The sequence below is a fragment of the Notolepis coatsorum genome, assembly GCF_963971535.1.
Source record: "Notolepis coatsorum genome assembly, chromosome: 19".
NCBI lineage: Eukaryota > Metazoa > Chordata > Actinopteri > Aulopiformes > Paralepididae > Notolepis > Notolepis coatsorum.
The window spans coordinates 58,941,244-58,960,460 of record NC_140183.1 but is presented as its reverse complement, the minus strand read 5'-3'; the positions used below and the strand labels follow the sequence as shown (position 1 = coordinate 58,960,460).

The window sequence follows — 19,217 nt, the reverse complement described above, 5'->3', positions numbered from 1 at the left end:
GCAACAATTTTTTCTAACAGAAACCCATTGGGGGGTGCGTCAGCTAGGTCGGGAGGTGACAGGGGGTGCACGGCCAAAAAAGTTTGGGAACCGCTGATTCTAGCAGATCGACATCAAATAATTGGAGAAAAAAAATCTCCAGACGCATCGGCCACAGGTAAGAGGAATCTAACGTTATTTCCAGCTCGATTGTCTATTTATTTCATTGCAATCTATCTGATCGACATATGGTGTCGTACTAAAGAAAGCAGTTAGTGACAATCAAGGAATCATAAACGACCCCCCCCCTTTCCTTCACGCATGATTGAGTGTAATGTATAGCGATCATATGAATTTGAATTTTTTTATATAGCGTGTATAGGAACGAAACGCCAATTGATTATGTGTAATACGCGTTTGAGTTCCTCCACGTCGCCCTGCAGTCTTTCCTGGCCGCCTTCTCTCTACTACTTTAAATCAGTAGTAGCAACAGTAACTGTAACTGAGGGGTTACAAAACCCTGACTGTATTAAAGATTGTGATAGATTAAACCACTACTACATATTATTATTATTATTATTATTATTATTATTATTACTTGCCAGACAGTACAGTTAATTATGGCAGACACTCAAATAGACGGCACGGTGACAAGGAGATATCATTTACAGTATTTTATTATTATGCAGAAGATACAACTGATAATTACTGGGTCGCTCTTTTATGGCGAATGATATTAGAAAGTCAGAGAGTAGCAGTGGGAATAGAATCATTCCTAGGCTAGGTATACTAGACCAGACGCCGCCTGGCGTGAGATGGCAATATAGGGGGGCAAAACGAGGGTATAGCTGGAGACTGGTGATATCCTCCCACAGAGTTGTAAGCTCCAGAGGAATGAAGAATGTACGGATACTCAGGCTGGTCACTTGAAGAAAAGGGGTTCTCATACGGATCCGGTCTTTATAATCCAAGTGCTCGGTAGCAAGGTAATAGCTGTAATCCAATGCCCGATAGCAATGATGATAGCCAGCCAGCTTCGTCCCCGAAGCTAGCCCGATGTAGAATCTTCAGGGTAGTTAAATCCAAACGACGAGGGTATTAACGATGCTCTTCTCCACGGTTCTACGTTTCCACAAGTCACTATAATCCACCAATAATGGTTCTACAATATCGCCGCGGTAGGTTCCAATGCGCACATGTCCAATAGTTCTGCTGCTAGGTCCACCTCGTGTTCTGGCACTAATTACTTTAAGTCCACACACGCTTGCTAAGGTTCATGCTAGGTACTAAACGAACGAACTGCTTGTTAATGCTGCACACCGAACGAACTGCTGTAATACGATTCACACTAAATGACGACTCTTTACTTCACATTAAGTTAGGTCGAACTTGACTCTGCTACTATACGCTAGGTTCAACTACTGCTGTTGCATTACTTCGGACGAACTTGTCATTACTGCATTAGATCGAACTTCTGTTTACTTCACACACGAACGCCGAACTGCTACTGTTTGCGCCTTCCACAATATATATACTTAGAGGGCTTTCTAGTGCGCAACCGAAGCTCTTGTCTGGAATCAATGCGCTGGCCCCAGGCATGTCTCAACTTGTCCAGACTCGTCTTTGAACTTGTCTGAGGGGCGCGATTCTTGGCGCCGCCAACGTCAAGGGCATTATCCAATGAGGATCCAATGCTCTGTAAATAACTATGTACAGATACCGATTTTGATGTCACACCATGTTACCTGTTACCTGTTATTGCACAATGTTTTTGTATTGGATTCTATTATATGTTGTACCCACTGTATTGCACATCGTTGCGGGCAAGACCACCCGCATTTCATTGTATACTCGTATGCCGTGACAAATAAAACTCTTGACTTGACTTGACTTGACTCTCTGACGCTGGACGACCAGGCCGTGGTGAGCTCCATCATAGACTTCTTCACTGAGTGCAGCAGGAAAAGGAACACATTTTGCCTGCCTTGTGCCTCCTGCATCAGGGGATCCTCCAAACCCAGAGAAAAGAACCTGTTCAAAGCCAACGACCACCTGTGCAAGTTAAATATAATACTTTTTAACACCTTTTAACACATCTTGCGCCAAAGACGAGTTTACTCGTTATTGCCCGCCAATCGTTGGGGGTCGACATGGACAACAACAACATCGGCGACTATGGAGTCAAGCAGCTGAGGCCGTGTTGGCGCACAGCGATTGGCGGGCAATAACGAGTAAACTCGTCTTTGGCGCAAGATGTGTTAAAAGGTGTTAAAAAGTATTATATTTAACTTGCACAGGTGTTAAGGTTTGGCTTTGAACGGGTTCTTTTCTCTGGGTTTGGAGGATCCCCCGATGCAGGAGGCACAAGGCAGGCAAAATAGTCCTACCCTGAGCCACTCTATAGTAGGGCATAAAAGAAAATATTGTTTGTTTCCTGTTGGTTGTCAGTTAAGGCCATGGGTAGGTAGGGAATTTATTTGATTATTTATTTATTTTTTATTCTTTCCCACGTCAACTATGGATAGGGAATTTCTTTATTTAATTAAAATGTTCACAACAACATGGATGCATGTACTCTGCCAGCATGTTTAATATCCATAATACTAAAGGTTTGACTAAGATGTCTATGAAACTTTATTGTAAAAAAAAAAAAAAGAAAAAATGTAATATATATATTTTTTTAACTCATAAAATACATTGGGTCGCACCTAAATCGGCAGGGTCGGTCGGCAACCGGAAACAACCCATTTTTTCTTTTAGGCCTAGGGTGTAACGGTACACAGAAGCTACGGTTCGGTATGTACCTCGGTATTGGGGTCACGGTTCAGTACGAGTTCGGTACAACAGAAAGAAAATATTTATAATAATTATTAATATAATATTTATTATTATAAAAAAATATATATTATTATATATTTATTATAATTATTAAATAGAATAATTTTCTATAGGAAAAGTATGTTTCTTTTTTTATTATTTGATCAGCTGTGCCCGTGAGTCCGGCAATGTATGGGGCTGCGGCACTGCAGATTGCCCCTACTCGAGTCCGGCGGGGGAGAATGTTGGTGTGTTTGTTGGTGTGTTTCTTTTCATTGGTTTCATTTGGTTAACATTATTGGGCAAACAAGAAAACGAAAGAAAACTGTAAAATTGTAATGACTCTGCAGCTGTTCCAATGTAAATGTGCCTTTCTCCGTGCACTTTCGCCCGCTCTGAAGTTGGACTCTGTGTGCCCGGCCACGCACGCTGTTCTCGCACGGACCTCGCGATTGCCTGCATGTGCGACTGGTGTGTTTGTGCTGTGAGGCGTATTCTTCGTATGGCTGCACGTACCGCACCGTAAATTCGCGGGACGAATACACGTACCGTTACACCCCTACACCATAGGGTTACAGCACTGGCAGAGAGTGGTATAAGATGGGCATACTGCATGGCACAGAATGTGTTAAGGCCTTAAATTGAGAATTATGAATGTAATACTTCCTAAGACTTTTTAATACCCTGCAGATGTCTTACCCCGTGTCTGTACTTCTCACCTCACCACCGTCATCTTGCCAAGGCACGGCCTCAGCTGCTTGACTCCATAGTCGCCGATGTTGTTGTTGTCCATGTCGACCCCGAGCAACTTCTTGCGATGCTGCAGCACGAAGCTCAGGGCGCCGCAGTCAGCCGAGCAGACGTTGCAGTAGCCCAGCTTGATGAAGTCGGCCGTGATGCCCTTCGCCGTCACCCGGGCCACGTCGTCACTTCCTGTCTCAAAGATGCACCTCACCATCCACAGGAAGTGCGGCAGCACATGAACCCTATTACCGCCGCTACCGTCGCTGCACTGAGGCAAGCCGCGGAGGTGCGACCTCATGCTGGTCGACAGGAAGGACTTCAGGAAGGCTCTTTTTCTCTTCAACAGAACCGGAGGTACCACATGCTCCATCAAGCCCATGTTCGCCTTGGAGAGCAGCCCGCACAGGAAGAGGTTTGTGAACTGAAGGTGGTCGTTGGTTTTGAACGGGTTCTTTTCTCTGGGTTTGGAGGATCCCCCGATGCAGGAGGCACAAGGCAGGCAAAATGTGTTCCTTTTCCTGCTGCACTCGGTGAAGAAGTCTACGATGGAGCTCACCGCGGCCTGGTCGTCCAGCGTCAGAGAGAAGGCGGCCAGGAAAGACTGCAGGGCGACATGGAGGAACTCAAAGCTGCCGGGGCTTCCGCAGGCGTCGTAGCGGCTCACGGGATGGAGAAATCCCACCAGCAGGTCCTCCTCGGTCAGGCCGCAGGCGGCGACCTCCTCCTGGTCGAAAATGAAGATCCCCCTTTTCATACCCTGCAGGGCAAGCTTGGCAAAGGCTGCCAGAGGCCTCAGTCCTACCCTGAACGTCTCCGAGGTGCACCTGGCGCTCCTCTTCAGCAGGCCCGGGGGAGACGAGGCCGACCGGCTGAGGAAAACCTCGGACAACAGGAGGAAGATGCCGGTGAGCGTGAGGCAGGTTTCGGGCAGCTCGAAATTATCGTGCGCGGCATGCAGGTGCGCGAAGCTCTTGAAGACGATCCAGCAGAAGAGAGGGACGCAGCAGAGGCCACAGAGGTGCGGACTGGCCTCCAGCTGGACGGACACCAGGTCCCGGTGCTCCTGCTCCTTGAAGTGCAGAGCGATGTAGCTCCGCAGGTGGGTCGGGGAGAAGCCGCGGAGAGCCACCTTCTTCCGGACCACCTTGCTCTGGACCTCCGTCCCCGTCCGCGCCGCCAGGACCTTCCGGGAGCCGCCGAGAAGCTTCCCGCTCAGCAGGTTGACCAGCAGCAGCAGGGGGTGAGTCTTCTCCTCCGGGGAGACGACCTCGGGGATGTTCGTCAGGTCCACGTCCCCCTGGATCTCGTCGTAGCCGTCGAAAGTGAACAGCACCTTCTCCGGGAAGCGCAGGATGTAACCAAACACCTCGTCGTCCGGATCCCGGTCCGGGTAGCAGTTGTGTTTGAAGAGCAGGTCTCTGAGGGAGATCTCGTCCGTCTCTTTGAAGGCGCTGAACATCCTACAGCGGAACCTGAAGAAGAACATGGCGTCCGTCTGCAGCTCCCTCCGGGACCAGAGGTTCTGGAGCTTCTGGAGGAGAATGGATTTCCCCATGCCGGCGTCGCCCGTCACGTAGACCGTCTCGGCGTGGGCGTTGAAGACTCCCACCTCCCCCTGGAGGAGCTGCTTCAGGTTCTCCAGGAAGCCCAGGCTCTCGTTGCGGTCATTCAGGAGCTCCATCAGGGTGTCAGTGTAGAGGTCCTCAAGCAGGGTCTCCTCCCGCCTCGCGTAGGAGGCGATGAAGCGGGTGTCACAGCCGAGCTCATGTCTCAGCTTCTCACCGTACCTACTGACTGGGAGCGGAGGAAGCACTAGTGTTAGTAGGTGAGCTCATGTCTCAGCTTCTCACCGTACCTACTGACTGGGAGCGGAGGAAGCACTAGTGTTAGTAGGTGAGCTCATGTCTCAGCTTCTCACCGTACCTACTGACTGGGAGCGGAGGAAGCACTAGTGTTAGTAGGTGAGCTCATGTCTCAGCTTCTCACCGTACCTACTGACTGGGAGGGGAGGAAGCACTAGTGTTAGTAGGTGAGCTCATGTCTCAGCTTCTCACCGTACCTACTGACTGGGAGGGGAGGAAGCACTAGTGTTAGTAGGTGAGCTCATGTCTCAGCTTCTCACCGTACCTACTGACTGGGAGGGGAGGAAGCACTAGTGTTAGTAGGTGAGCTCATGTCTCAGCTTCTCACCGTACCTACTGACTGGGAGCGGAGGAAGCACTAGTGTTAGTAGGTGAGCTCATGTCTCAGCTTCTCACCGTACCTACTGACTGGGAGGGGAGGAAGCACTAGTGTTAGTAGGTGAGCTCATGTCTCAGCTTCTCACCGTACCTACTGACTGGGAGGGGAGGAAGCACTAGTGTTAGTAGGTGAGCTCATGTCTCAGCTTCTCACCGTACCTACTGACTGGGAGGGGAGGAAGCACTAGTGTTAGTAGGTGAGCTCATGTCTCAGCTTCTCACCGTACCTACTGACTGGGAGCGGAGGAAGCACTAGTGTTAGTAGGTGAGCTCATGTCTCAGCTTCTCACCGTACCTACTGACTGGGAGGGGAGGAAGCACTAGTGTTAGTAGGTGAGCTCATGTCTCAGCTTCTCACCGTACCTACTGACTGGGAGGGGAGGAAGCACTAGTGTTAGTAGGTGAGCTCATGTCTCAGCTTCTCACCGTACCTACTGACTGGGAGGGGAGGAAGCACTAGTGTTAGTAGGTGAGCTCATGTCTCAGCTTCTCACCGGTTACCGTCGGTAGTGTGATAGTAAAGGGTTAACCTTCTGTAGTGTGGCAGTGAAAGGGTTAACCTGCTGTTGTGTGGCAGTGAAAGGGTTAACATTCTGTGTATTGTCGCAGTGAAAGGGTTAACCGTTTGGTAGTGCGGCAGTGAAAGGGTTAAAAGGGTAAATCAAATATTACAACTAGTGAGCACTCGCAATACCACAGCGTTTCTCCCGTGCTTGTGTGTGGGTGTGTGTGTTTGCATGCGTGCGTGCATGTCTGTATGCAATCATGTTAAAACAATTGTATATAGTCAAACAATGGTTTTCCAGTGTAACAAGCAGCATGTCCTACACTGAAACAAGGAAACTACAGTACAGTACTGCCTAGCGTGTGGCTCTGACCCCGACCTCCCCCTCTACATCATGTAGGATGAAGGCTGGAAGGTATAGAATATGAAGGTACAGTATATATCATAGGTCCATGCAAAGGTATGGATTTTTACATTATACATATTGTTAAAATATATATGGTATATTATTATATATATTTTTAAAGGTAACACTTTATAATACAGCCCACGTTGTAGAGTGTAATTACCTGGAACTTGCATGAATCTGTGCATATCAAATACTTCCCGTAATCCGGTAATACCCGTTCCTACTGGTACTTAAATGTAGGTACAGAGGAAGAGAACAACGAGGAACAAGAGAGACAATAGTTGAGACCAGAAAAACAAACAAACAATCAAAGAAATCCTGATAAAGACAGCATTTGTTTTTACTGCACTTCATTTATATATATACATATTGAATTCATATGAGGAAGTTCTGGTAAATGATGTTACACTCCAAATACACAATTGTTACTCCCTTGTTCCTCACCGTCTTCTCTTCATCTCTACCTACAGTACATTACATTTTAATTACCAGTAGGAACCGGTAAGTATTTGATATGTACGGATTCATACAAGGAGGTTACACTGTGTGGTTAGTTTAAGGGCAACAGTGTGGTTAGGGTTAGTTTAAGGTAACAGTGTGGTTACGGTTAGGGTTTGGGTTAGTTTAAGGTAACAGTATGGTTGGTTTGGGTTAGTTTAAGATAACAGTGTGGTTAAGATTAGGGTTTGAGTTAGTTTAAGGTAACAGTGTGGTTAAGGTTAGGGTTTGGGTGAGGCTATCAGAAAAGTGTGTCTTGGTAGTCTTGAGGTAAAGGCATTGACTCCCAAGTGAGTGGCCCGTGTTCACTCCACAGCAGGGGAACTCAAATGTTTTCTGAAAACATTACAAGCTTACATTTTCTTAATATGTAATATATGTACTTAATTGAAATAACTTTTTATAAAATATGTAATTATACTACTTATGGCCATAACATAACAGTAATTTTAGTAGAAAAATGGGGTAAGCACTGCGCTCAGACAGGTGCGTAGTCCAACATTAATTAAGTTGCAAAAAAGGAGGTACTCGGAATATCGTTGTTTTTATTTTCAAGTTGTTATAGCGCACAAAATGTTTTCAGCCATCCGGCCTTCATCAGTGTGCAAATGACAAATGTGACAAACACAACTTAAATAGGCTGTACTTGATAGCTATCCTAAGTTATCTACTATATGAGCTCCATTCCTTTAGGTGCTATCCAAAGTTATCTACTGTATGAGAAAAAAACTAGTACACTGTTTAATGAACGGTCTAACAACCTGATACCCCCAATGTACTGTCTTTTTTATTCCATACAGGTCTGAAAATATTGTATTGTAATATGTATCAATTTGTTGTTTTTCATACATAGCCATCACCAGTGTTGTGCTAGTTACTGAAAAATAGTAACTCAGTTACTTTACTAGTTACTTCATTTCAAAGTAACTTCGTTACTGTACTAGTTACTTACACCCAAAAGTAATGAGTTACTGTGAAAAGTAACTATTTAGTTATTTAAAAAAATAAATAAAAAAAAAAGATTGCTCCCGAGTCCCATGCCCCAGATAGTACTCAAAATCGGTTGATCAACTTGACAGTTTCCATTCACATCACCGAACTCTGCTAAGCAATGTGGTCTAGATACAAACACAAATCTGACACAAACAAATGTTGTCCCGAGTCGATATAATAAGAAGTGCGCCGGTTGAAGGAACAGCCTTGATGTCGCCGGAGCGTTTCATTATAACCATTATAATTCAAGGGTACTACGACTATGCGTGCACCTTATGGTACCAAAGCACCTCAAAGGCGCTTAAAACAAAATTACAAACATCACAAAACAAACTGGTCAGACTACTACTTGACCTGAACCCCAGAACCCACCTCACCCCTGCCCACTTTGACAACCTAGGATGGCTTAGAGTAGACGACAGAGTACAGCAACTTGCAATGGGCCTGGTCTACAAGATACACTATACGACCGGGGTACCCATGTACATGTCAAAATACTTCCCAAAGGTCAGTGAATACCACAACCACTACACCAGAGGAAGCTCAACAAATCATGTAAAACCCAGATTCGGCTCAAACAAGGGACTAAACACGTTTCGCAATTATGCCACAACAATGTGGAACGCCCTACCCAAAGCTAGGGGTAACAGTACTGTATATTTGAATACCGTTTATGTCACAAATGTATCAGTACTAAATACCTATATGTCCCTATGCCATAAATGTCATGCATGTCATAAATGTCTATGAATTGAAAATGGGGGACCCTGATGGAAACAAGACAAACGTCTTTCTCAGGTCTGCATCCCCTTAACAATTGTATGTATTGAGCCGTACTGTATTGTACCCATTCTGCAATCTGTTAAATAAAGTTTTCATTCATTCATTCATTCACCATCTTGCAAGTTGCAACGTTGTTTAAGATATCAATCAAAGCATTGCAACGTTAGAATAGTTAGGATATCAATTGTGCATGAAAGGACTATATTTATATTGTTTGATTAGTATTATGAGATTCCCTGGCAGATTTCGTACAGTCAAAATCCGTTGATCAACTTGAGTTTCAGTGAACACATTGCACTCACCAAAGTCTGCGGTGGTCGAGATGTAGTAACGTTACGTTAGTCCAGTTGACTCCAGCAGCGCCTCAAACATGTTCTTTATCTCGTTTCCATGTTGTATATTAATTATCTCTCCAAGTAGTTGCTAACTGGTTTGTTAGTTTGTTACTGCGTTCTTTTTATGTAGATTCATAGCGAGCGTTTGTTTTGTTTACAATAGAGAGGGTCTATTTCTTTCCGTAGCCGCATTTCTGGTTTGCGCATTTCTGATCGCCTCGTATCATTCTACGCGGGTGGGGATGAGGATAATAATAATAATAATAATCACTACCGCTCGCTATCAATCTACGCCGTATATAACGCAAATAACGCAGTGACGAACCATTCAGTAACGTAAGTAGCGTTACTGAATTTCAAAAGTAATGCATTAGAGTACTAGTTGCGGCAAAAAGTAACTTCGTTTCTGTAATGCGTTACTTTGTAACGCGTTAGTCCCAACAGTGGCCATCATACACATTTATGTGATATTGTGATATCTACCCGTCAATCTAGCCCTGCTACTAATCATGACGTCAACCTAGCCTGTTGACTGATTGCAGATTGTTCCCACCTGTTGTCAAGTACAGCCTGATGAAGGCCGGATGGCTGAAAACGTTTTGTGCGCTATAACAACTTGAAAATAAAAACAACGATATTCCGAGTGCGGTCCCTACCTCCTATTTTGCAACATAACATAACAGTATAAATTATTGCATATCTTCCTGTACATTATACATCTACATTTTACTGTATATTTTTGGCTGTATATTTTAGAATGTATATGCCTATTTTAGAATGTATATATTTGACTGTGTATTCTTAATTCTTATTTTATATTTTTGACTACCTAAATGTTTATTGTGAGCGTTCTGTGGTGCCGAATTTCCCTTGGGATCAATAAAGTACTTCGATTCTATTCTCCCCCTGTGGTCGATTAGTACTTTATTTACATATTTGAAGTGTAATTGGGCTGTTCATTAATGTGTGATGAAAACTACAACAGAAAGAGAAAATGAACCGAGTGTAAGCAGCCAAGATGACTGTGGGTGTGACGTACTAGGATCCGTGTTCAGCACCATCACCTCCTGCACCAGATCTGTCGGCTGGTAGTTGATCTCTTGGAGCCATGGCTGCAGGTCTACGTAAGCGTCCTGTACTTTGTACAGGATATAAATCAAGTATTCACAGGCCTCCTCCCCTTTGCTCTGGACCAACTCCAAAATCGCACGCACCTGCAAAAGTTCACATACTTTAACGTTACATTTACACAAGTGTACACACACACACACACAAGCACCTTGCACTGCACCTTAACACTTTGAGTGCCAGCGACGAGATTTCTCGTTAGTTCATGCCGACCGTTGAGTGCCAGCGACGAGATATCTCGCTTTTTTTTTTATTAGCGATTTTAATTCATATTTCATCAATCTAGTCACACGTTAGTGCTGCAAACTCTCTCTGAGCTCCATTGGGAAAATACCGCCCCCTATCATCTCTCCCTGTGGTACTGCACCCCTTTGGAATGGATTGAATGAAACACATGGGGGGGAAAAAATCCTGCTTCCTCATTTTACTTCTCGGGCAAGTCACCCGAGAGGATCGGATTCATTCTGGACCATCAGAACAGCGTGGAATACATATTTCCAGTACCCAGCGTTGGATCAATAAACACAATCGATATTTGGAATGGCGATCAGGAATTGGAATAATAATGAATAATGAAGTGGGTGGTGGCATATGGAGGCTTTTAGCCCTCCGCATGGCTGGCACTCAATGTGTTAATATGCCCACTTATACACAAGACACTTTCTGTAAATAATTGACTATTTAATTTTATCTTACTACTACTACTACTACTTATTACCATTCTTGTATTCATTGTTGTTTCTTAATTGTGCACTGTTGAGTCTGAGCTCGAAACACAAAAATGTCATTACCTGCAATGCCAATAGACAGACATGGAGAAGTAGCCTACACAATGCCATATAAACTCCCATTGCCTATACCAGTGCTTCTCAAACTTTTTCTGTCAGGCCTCCCTTTGGCGGACCAAAATATTTTGGGCCCCCCCCCCCCCCCCCCTCGCCCCAACAAAATAGTCATGAAATGGGCCATGTTTAAATTTATTGAAATAACACCAATATCGTGACCTTTCAAATTGGCCCTATATTTTGTTTTCAGAGCTGTCATGGATGAAAAGCCAGCTTCACACAGTTAAGTTAATGGTATCAACACCGTAACTGCTGCATCATGAGATACTTGGTGGGCCATGAGATGAGATACTTGGTACTCAGCACCACACTCTGAAACTAGCTCTCTAGGTGGTATCAGATGAGATTTCAAAGACTTCTTCCAAGAGTTTGGATGGAGATGTGTCAGGAAGCTTTGTCTCAATGTTGTCTGTAAAGTTTTTTTTTATCCAGAGTAACTTGGTGATCCTTTTCTGTGTTTTATTAAATAATGATTTTCAGATTTTGAGAAATGGTATTTTCATGGAGAACAGTGCAGCTGCAACAGATAGCACTTTAGTGATAATTTTCTGTAATAAAAAAAAAAAAGAAAAAACCCATATTTTTTTTTTTTATAAATCTCAAGGCCCCCCCTGTCATGCCTCTGCGCCCCCCACTTTGAGAAACACTGGCCTATACTCTAGGCTCCGTTACCCCTACTGAACGGACTTTGAACTCTGTTACCTATACTCTGCAAGGTTAGTCTTACATTGTTCCATGAGAACAAACTATCAGTATGCACCGTCAACTCTCATGGTTAACGGTAAAGAATAGGCACGGTTGTTTATCGTGCCATCAATCATTGGAATAACTGCCCACTAAACATAAGTAAATTGAATAGCAAAGTGTCTTTCAAGTACCACCTAAGTGCACTACTTAAATACAGTATGTGAGCAAATACTGTTCACGTTTGGGAGTGGAAATACCTACTGTAGGAATGTAATAATGAAATATTTACTCATGAATGTAATAACCTTTTCTGAAAATATTCTGATGTTTATAAAGATGTCTACAATGTTTTACTGTTTTTAGATTATCATTGTTAATTACACTTTGGGTGCCATGGGTTAAATTCATGATATACCATAGATTGCCAGCTCTATTTGTCTATGGAGAAGTACCCCTTCTTTGCATGGCTATAACTTTTTAAAATCTATTGCTACATTGCCATTATTAGGGCCCATTCAAAGTCCTATATGTATTGTTCATTGTGTAGCAACGTTAAACTTTTTCATTCACATATTCATAGTAAAGTATGGTCTAATGTATAAGTATGTTTTCATCTCTTTCTGCAGCTTTCTCCAGAACGTGATCTATAGCCCCAAATGCATTATATTGATGATGAAATACAGTTTGATGGCAATCGGGGCGATATAAAAATTTCAATTGGACGTACTTCTAGAATGATCTACGTATGATCTGATGATGACCGGATGGGCGGGGGATCGTTTATAATCGTTATATCATTCATCTAGTGTGGGTCATATGTTCATCATAACAGTTTATATGGAACACGTTCAAAAATAACGCTGAATCTTACCGGATCTTCCTCGCGCCGTTGGACGATCAGCGTGGTGTAGACCGTTTTCGATTATGGGATGTTTATCCTGATGAACCATTTCCAGCTTGTATAATACTATATACGTCCAAATCATGTTGTTTATCGAGTTATTGGCAATGGATCGCTATATATTGTGACGAGCCAGAGTGCCGGGAGCGAAACCGAGTGCCCGGAAGTAATATGGCCGACCAGCACAACCTCCACAGCACTTCCGGTTGTGGCGATTGCGCCGATCGGCCACCAGATGGCGCTCCTGAACCGCCAGAGAGCTCAGTGGGTCCTCCTGGTGGATCTCAGGCCAGCGGAGGGGAAATATGAATCCGATCACAGAGTTTTGAAATATTGATATTAAAGACGCTGTAAAGCGTCCTTCGGCAACTTGAGCATGGCCGGGAATGACGCTGTAAAGCGTTTTCCGGCACCCAAAGTGTTAAGTGAATTGTGATTGTCATATGTATCTCATGTATTGTTATGTTTTGCTTTATGTTGTCTTTCTGTGTGGACCCCAGGAAGACTAGCTCGCCACTTAGGTGGCAGCTAATGGGGATCCTTTTAAATAATAAACAATAATACTCAATTTATACCTACCTACTGCTTTCACCATCTACAACTGCCCTACACTGTAATCATAGTAATCATAACTACCTACCTCAAACTATATTCTACCCATATAACTGTATGATAGCATGAACAATAGTGCTTTACATACCGTATCGTATATATACATTTATATTTACTGCATATATCCATATCTGTCTGAATATACATACTTTTTTTTATCCACTTTTTCTCCCATTTTCTATATTTTCTCCCATCCCAATTTTGTATCATCCAATTCAACCCTCCCCTGTCACGAACGCTGTTTCTTGCCTCCCACAAGCCGGCTGCAATGTGGACTAAGTCATACATAGCACAAGTCCCCTCCGGTACTTGAGGTAACAGCAGTCGCATCTTTTCACCTGCGCGGCGCGATCTCTCAGTGGCGAGGAGTAACGCGTGGGAGGCTCACGCTGCCCCCGACACTTCCTGATTCTACTGCGCAGGCGCACCAACCGACCTGTAGGAGTCGCTGTCCACAATGCCCGATCCCCACCCATCAGTTTCCCACCCCCTAATACGGCCAATGTGTATTAGTATGAACGACCAGCTAAACTGAAAGCAATGTGGAGCGCTGGGCTCGAACAGGCAAGCCCAGCGTCTCCGTCATTCGTGGCGAGCGCCTTGCCCACTACGCCACGTAGCCGCCCCTCTGAATATACATACTTATACACCTGCTATAACCCATATAACTCTGTATGATAGCATGTACAATAATGCTGTATATACTGTATACTGTAGATACTATATCTATACATGTTACATATCCCTTACTAGTTACGTTGCTGGTCAGTATGACTTACTACCATAGTACCATAGTGTCTTTATACCTGTATATCACTGTACATATTAATACTACAACTCTGTACATACATTTGATTACTAGCACCATTACTCAGTAGTACTAATTTATATGTTATACCCAGTTTAATCACCTGTACATTGTATATTACTATTGCACTTTACTGTTACATTTGCACTCTGCTTGGATGCCAAACCTATTTTCATTGTGCTTTACTTGTGCTGTATAGTGACAATAAATGTGAATCTAATCTATGTAGGCTAGTTGTGAAATTAAATGTGGTGACGCTGGCATTCATTTCTGCCAAAAAAATTCATTTCCTCGTTTGGTTTTCACTACCTGGTTCGTCTTGGTGACGGCGCGCTGTACAATCTCAACATCTTCTGTACAGAGAAAGCCACTTTGCAGCAGGTTGTCCAGGAGGCACTGTGTGCTTTTGACTTGAGAGACCAGGAGCTCCCTATGCAAAGTGAGGAGCTGCAGGTGACCCATGTTCCCGGCCTGCTCGGCAAAGCAGTCACCTTCATAGTGGGATAGAAGAGAATGCAGACGTAAGGCTATGTTCACACTGCAAGCCTTAAGTGCTCAATTCTTTTTTTTTGTATGTGGCCAAGTTCAGATTCCAGTGTGAACTGGGTCATTCCTCGCTATTGGTGACTTCTCCATCCTCAGGATATAACTTGTTATATCTTATTTAAAACGAATCACATGTTTATAATGAAAGGCTTTTATTATAGATTGAGTTCCTCTTTATAACATTAAAACACAAAAATGCATGTACTATATATTAGTACGGACGACCAGCTAAACTGAAAGCAATGTGGAGCGCTGGGCTCGAACAGGCGAAACCAGCGTCTCCAGTATTCGTGGTGAGCGCCTTGCCCACTGCACCACGTAGCCGCCCTAACTTATTTATAATTATATTGCAAATGTTTCTAATTGAAACTGAACATTTGCTTTGGGGACATTGTAAAAAGGGGTGTATGTGCCTAAAATGTGTATTTAAAATTATATATATATATAATTTTAAATTTAGGCATGCCTAAAATGTGTATTTAAAATTATATATAAATAATAATTTTAAATACACATTTTAGGCACATACACCCCTTTTTACTCAAGGCGCTCACCACGAATACTGGAGACGCTGGTTTCGCCTGTTCGAGCCCAGCGCTCCACATTGCTTTCAGTTTAGCTGGTCGTCCGTACTAATACACATTGGCAGTATTAGGGGGTGGGAAACAAATGGGTGGGGATTGGGCGTTGTGGACAGCGACTCCTACAGGTCGGTTGGTGTGCCTGCGCAGTAGAATCAGGAAGTGATGGGGGCGGCGCCCCTCCAAAGCGCAGACCCCTGACGCTGAAAGATCACGCCGCGCAGGTGAAAAGATGTGACTGCTGTTACCTCGAGTATCGGAGGGGACTCGTGCTATGTATGACTTAGTCCACATTGCAGCCAGCTTGTGGGAGGCAAGAAACAGCGTTCCAGACAGGGGAGTGTTGAATTGGATGATACGTTTTACTTCTTACTGATGCACTGCTCTGTTGTATGTCTGTTCTCTTTTATAATTTTTAGACTATTTTTAAACTGAATCATTTTAAACTATTTTTATTATTTGTATTACTGAATGAAACTGTAAACAGAGAGCCTATTGCGATGCTAGATCCTAATGTGAAACACTGTGATTTACCATACCTTGCTACCGGTCTATCTTTTTTATGCTCGCTTATGCCTGTACAACCTCTGTATGAAAAGTGCTATACAAATAAAGTTATTATTATTATAATGCTGGTCGGAGCTGTTCTGTGCACAGGCGAGGGAACATTTATGCGCGCGTGCATGCACACCTGACGTCATTCAAAACACAGTGCAACCCCTTATGAAATCACCACTGGGTACAATACAGTACGGCTCAATACACACAATTGTTAAGGGGATGCAGACCAGAAAAAGACGTTTGTCTTGTTTACATCAGGCAGGGTCCCCCATTTTCAATTCATAGTGACATTTATGACATACATGACATACCGGTATATAGTACTGTTACATTTGTGACATATACGATATGCAAATTGTTACCCAGAGAGCCCAACAGAAAATAATACATATGATGGGGAGGAGACTGTACATTAGGAGGGGGGGGGGTTGGACATTTACGGTGGCCAGTTTCTAATTGCAGCCTCCCGTAGGTGCTCTTTGAGAGCGGTTTTGAATGGAGGATTCACATCCCTTTACAGCTTTGGGTAGTGCGTTCCACAGATTATGAAAAAAAAATCGGATCGTGCCACTGTTGCCTGCAGTGTTTAGTAGCCCAACAGCTTCTCTCTCGCTTTAAAACACACACACACAGGTTTTACTTGCGAGGACATTTTATTGACTTACATTCATTCCTAGCTTCTTAATTAGCTTCTATTCTATAGGTCGGTGATGCCTGCCAACTCTAACATGTCGTCACTCACAACCCAAAATGTCCTAAAGGCGTTTTGTCAAGAGTAGGTTCTCACAAGTAAGTAAGTAAGTAAGTTAACCAAGTCTTCAAAGTAAATAGGCGAGGGGGGACTTAAACACACACGATTTCACATGATGAATAAATGAACTAGTCCCATCAGTCTAATTAACCTCAACCCATGAAGCTGTCAAATCCCATGGTGTCAATGTAACAAGTGTTTACAAACATAATGTCAATTTTGTTGCGATGCGCACTCTGCTCACCACCGCTAGGTCGCCACACGGTTCAACCGTTAACTCCACGATGACAGAAATTATCACTTTCTCTTTATAATCCGTTGGCAAGAAGTTGTTTGCCTTGTGTCCGTTGCAAACTGATACATCCCCCGAGAGAGAAATCCATCGGAGAGTCGTTTGTTTGTTTGTAGGAGGAAGTGAAAGTGAAACGGGCGGGGCGTCATACAATGTGATATAAAGGTTCATATGAATTCAGTAAAAACTCGCAAACTCAAAAGGCGTTGGCATTTAGGCCGACTTGGTCCCTGGTCCACACTTACTTCCTTTTTCGAGGGAAAAATAAATGTCCATGAACACACGACTCCAATAGGGTCCAGCTGCAGCCCTGGTGAATCCTCTCACTGGCAGCGTGAATACCTTCGGCAGCACACTTGTCCTTCCGCATTGCTCTGATTGGCCGAGCGCACGCATGCGCATGAGCCGCAACGCGCTCCTCAGCCGAGATGCATCCAGCTCAGCCAGGCAGGAATACTGCGGTAACCAGTGGCGGCCGGTGGGTATTCGCCACTAGGGGCGCTATACCAAATATTTTGTACAGTACAGTACAGTACCACGCAACACTCATGGCAAGACGTGAGCGATTCGACTCACGCTCACGGCAATGAATCGGCTCTTATGAACGAGTCGCTCAGCTGTTACTACAACAACACACAACCAGTCAAATAAAGTATAGTCTAGACTCTAATTCACAACTTGAAACACAATATATAAATAGAAAAGTTAGAAACAAAACTCGCCCGTCTACAAACACAGGCAGATCTCTCCCTCTCTCCTTCTCTCTCTCACACACAGCGCGACGTGGAATCGATTTGTTACACAATCAGACCTATTATATACCAAGAATAACTTCAGTATGAGTACAGGGCTGTACACATATTTTGCATATTGTTAAACGAGCCAAGGCTAGCTATTAAACTATCGATATGAATCGAAAATCTGGGACCCTGATGTAAACAAGACAAACGTCTTTCTCTGGTCTGCATCCCCTTAACAATTGTGTGTATTGAGCCGTACTGTATTGTACCCATTCTGCAATCTGTTAATAAAGTTCTCATTCATTCATTCATTCAAACATAGACGATCTCTCTGTCTCTCGGATCAATCAAATCAAATAATTAACACATGTATGTTGTCATTTTAAACAACTCACCATTCATTCATTATGCATCAGCAGCATCAGAGAGCATTTTAGTAGTTACATTTTCAATAAGATTGCTGCTATTTAAACACTTCATGGAAACGGGGTAACGTTAACCTTATGTCGACTGTAGTATTGTATGACCTCGACATAACGTTTAAACGTTAACGTTACTCCGTTCCATGCACTAAGTGGCCAGCTAAGCTAACGGAGCTAACAGCTAGCAGTACAACGTTATGCCTGCGGCATCAGTAGACAACGTATCATGTATTAAACTAGAGTTAAGATCGCTAATCTACCTTGTTGTTGGCTTGTTGATAAAGTATATCCACTCCATGGCATTGTCCATCCAGCCTGTGTTGATGTCCATCCATTGTCCATACATGTCCCTCCACACTGCATCCATATATAGCTTGTTGTTAGTTAGCCAAGAGCTGTGTCTTTGTCCAGACTCCATTTCCGCCTCGAACAGCCTGCAAACTACCTGGCGTTCTATCGCCATGCTCTAAGACAAACTCTAACCTTAACCAACTTTGAAAGAGTGCCTAAGCTCAGTGTAGTAACAGTTGCTGTTGTTGTTGACGAGTCGACTGAGTTGCATTCTAACCAACCCGAGAAATGCGGCAATGGAAAAAAACTGGCATCGCGTCGGCCAATCAGAGAGCGTCTCCGCGAAATGCGGCTATGGAAATTCTTCACGGAAGTTCACACGCTGCTGGCTAGACCGCTTCAAATCGCGCTCGGATTCCAACATAATAGTCATATTTCAACGCACAACGCCGTATGCACTGATTGGCTGTGACGGAGACAGCGATCAAACTGTGACGCGCACGCAGAGCGCTATCTGGCGGTAACTGCGCTCTGCTTAACCCAATTTATACAAATGGAAGTATTGATTACGCCGTAACGAATCATTAAAAAAATATACCGTTAACTGGAATATGTTGTTTCTTTACACATATGTTGGATTATGTAATTGGTTTGTCATGACAAACCAATAAAAAATGGCATCGCCGGCTTCGCGGCTGCGGCGAGGGTCCACAACCCTCCGTGCTCCGATCGCCAGCGGGGAGAATATG

General features: G+C 43.8%; 1 protein-coding gene across 2 annotated transcripts in view; it reads right to left on the bottom strand.

Annotated features, from left to right (window-relative positions):
• Positions 1-17,209, bottom strand: part of nod1 (nucleotide-binding oligomerization domain containing 1) — a 42,312-nt gene extending 25,103 nt beyond the window's left edge. For both annotated transcript variants that reach the window (XM_084336990.1, XM_084336991.1), the window contains exons 1-4: positions 16,968-17,209; positions 14,594-14,775; positions 10,343-10,517; positions 3,516-5,334 (exon numbers count right to left, since the gene is read on the bottom strand). In XM_084336990.1, the coding sequence (XP_084193116.1) occupies positions 3,516-5,334; positions 10,343-10,517; positions 14,594-14,746 (2,147 nt within the window). In that variant the 5' untranslated portion in view covers positions 14,747-14,775; positions 16,968-17,209. The remainder of the gene's footprint in view (positions 1-3,515; positions 5,335-10,342; positions 10,518-14,593; positions 14,776-16,967) is intronic.
• Positions 17,210-19,217: the final 2,008 nt, after the last annotated feature.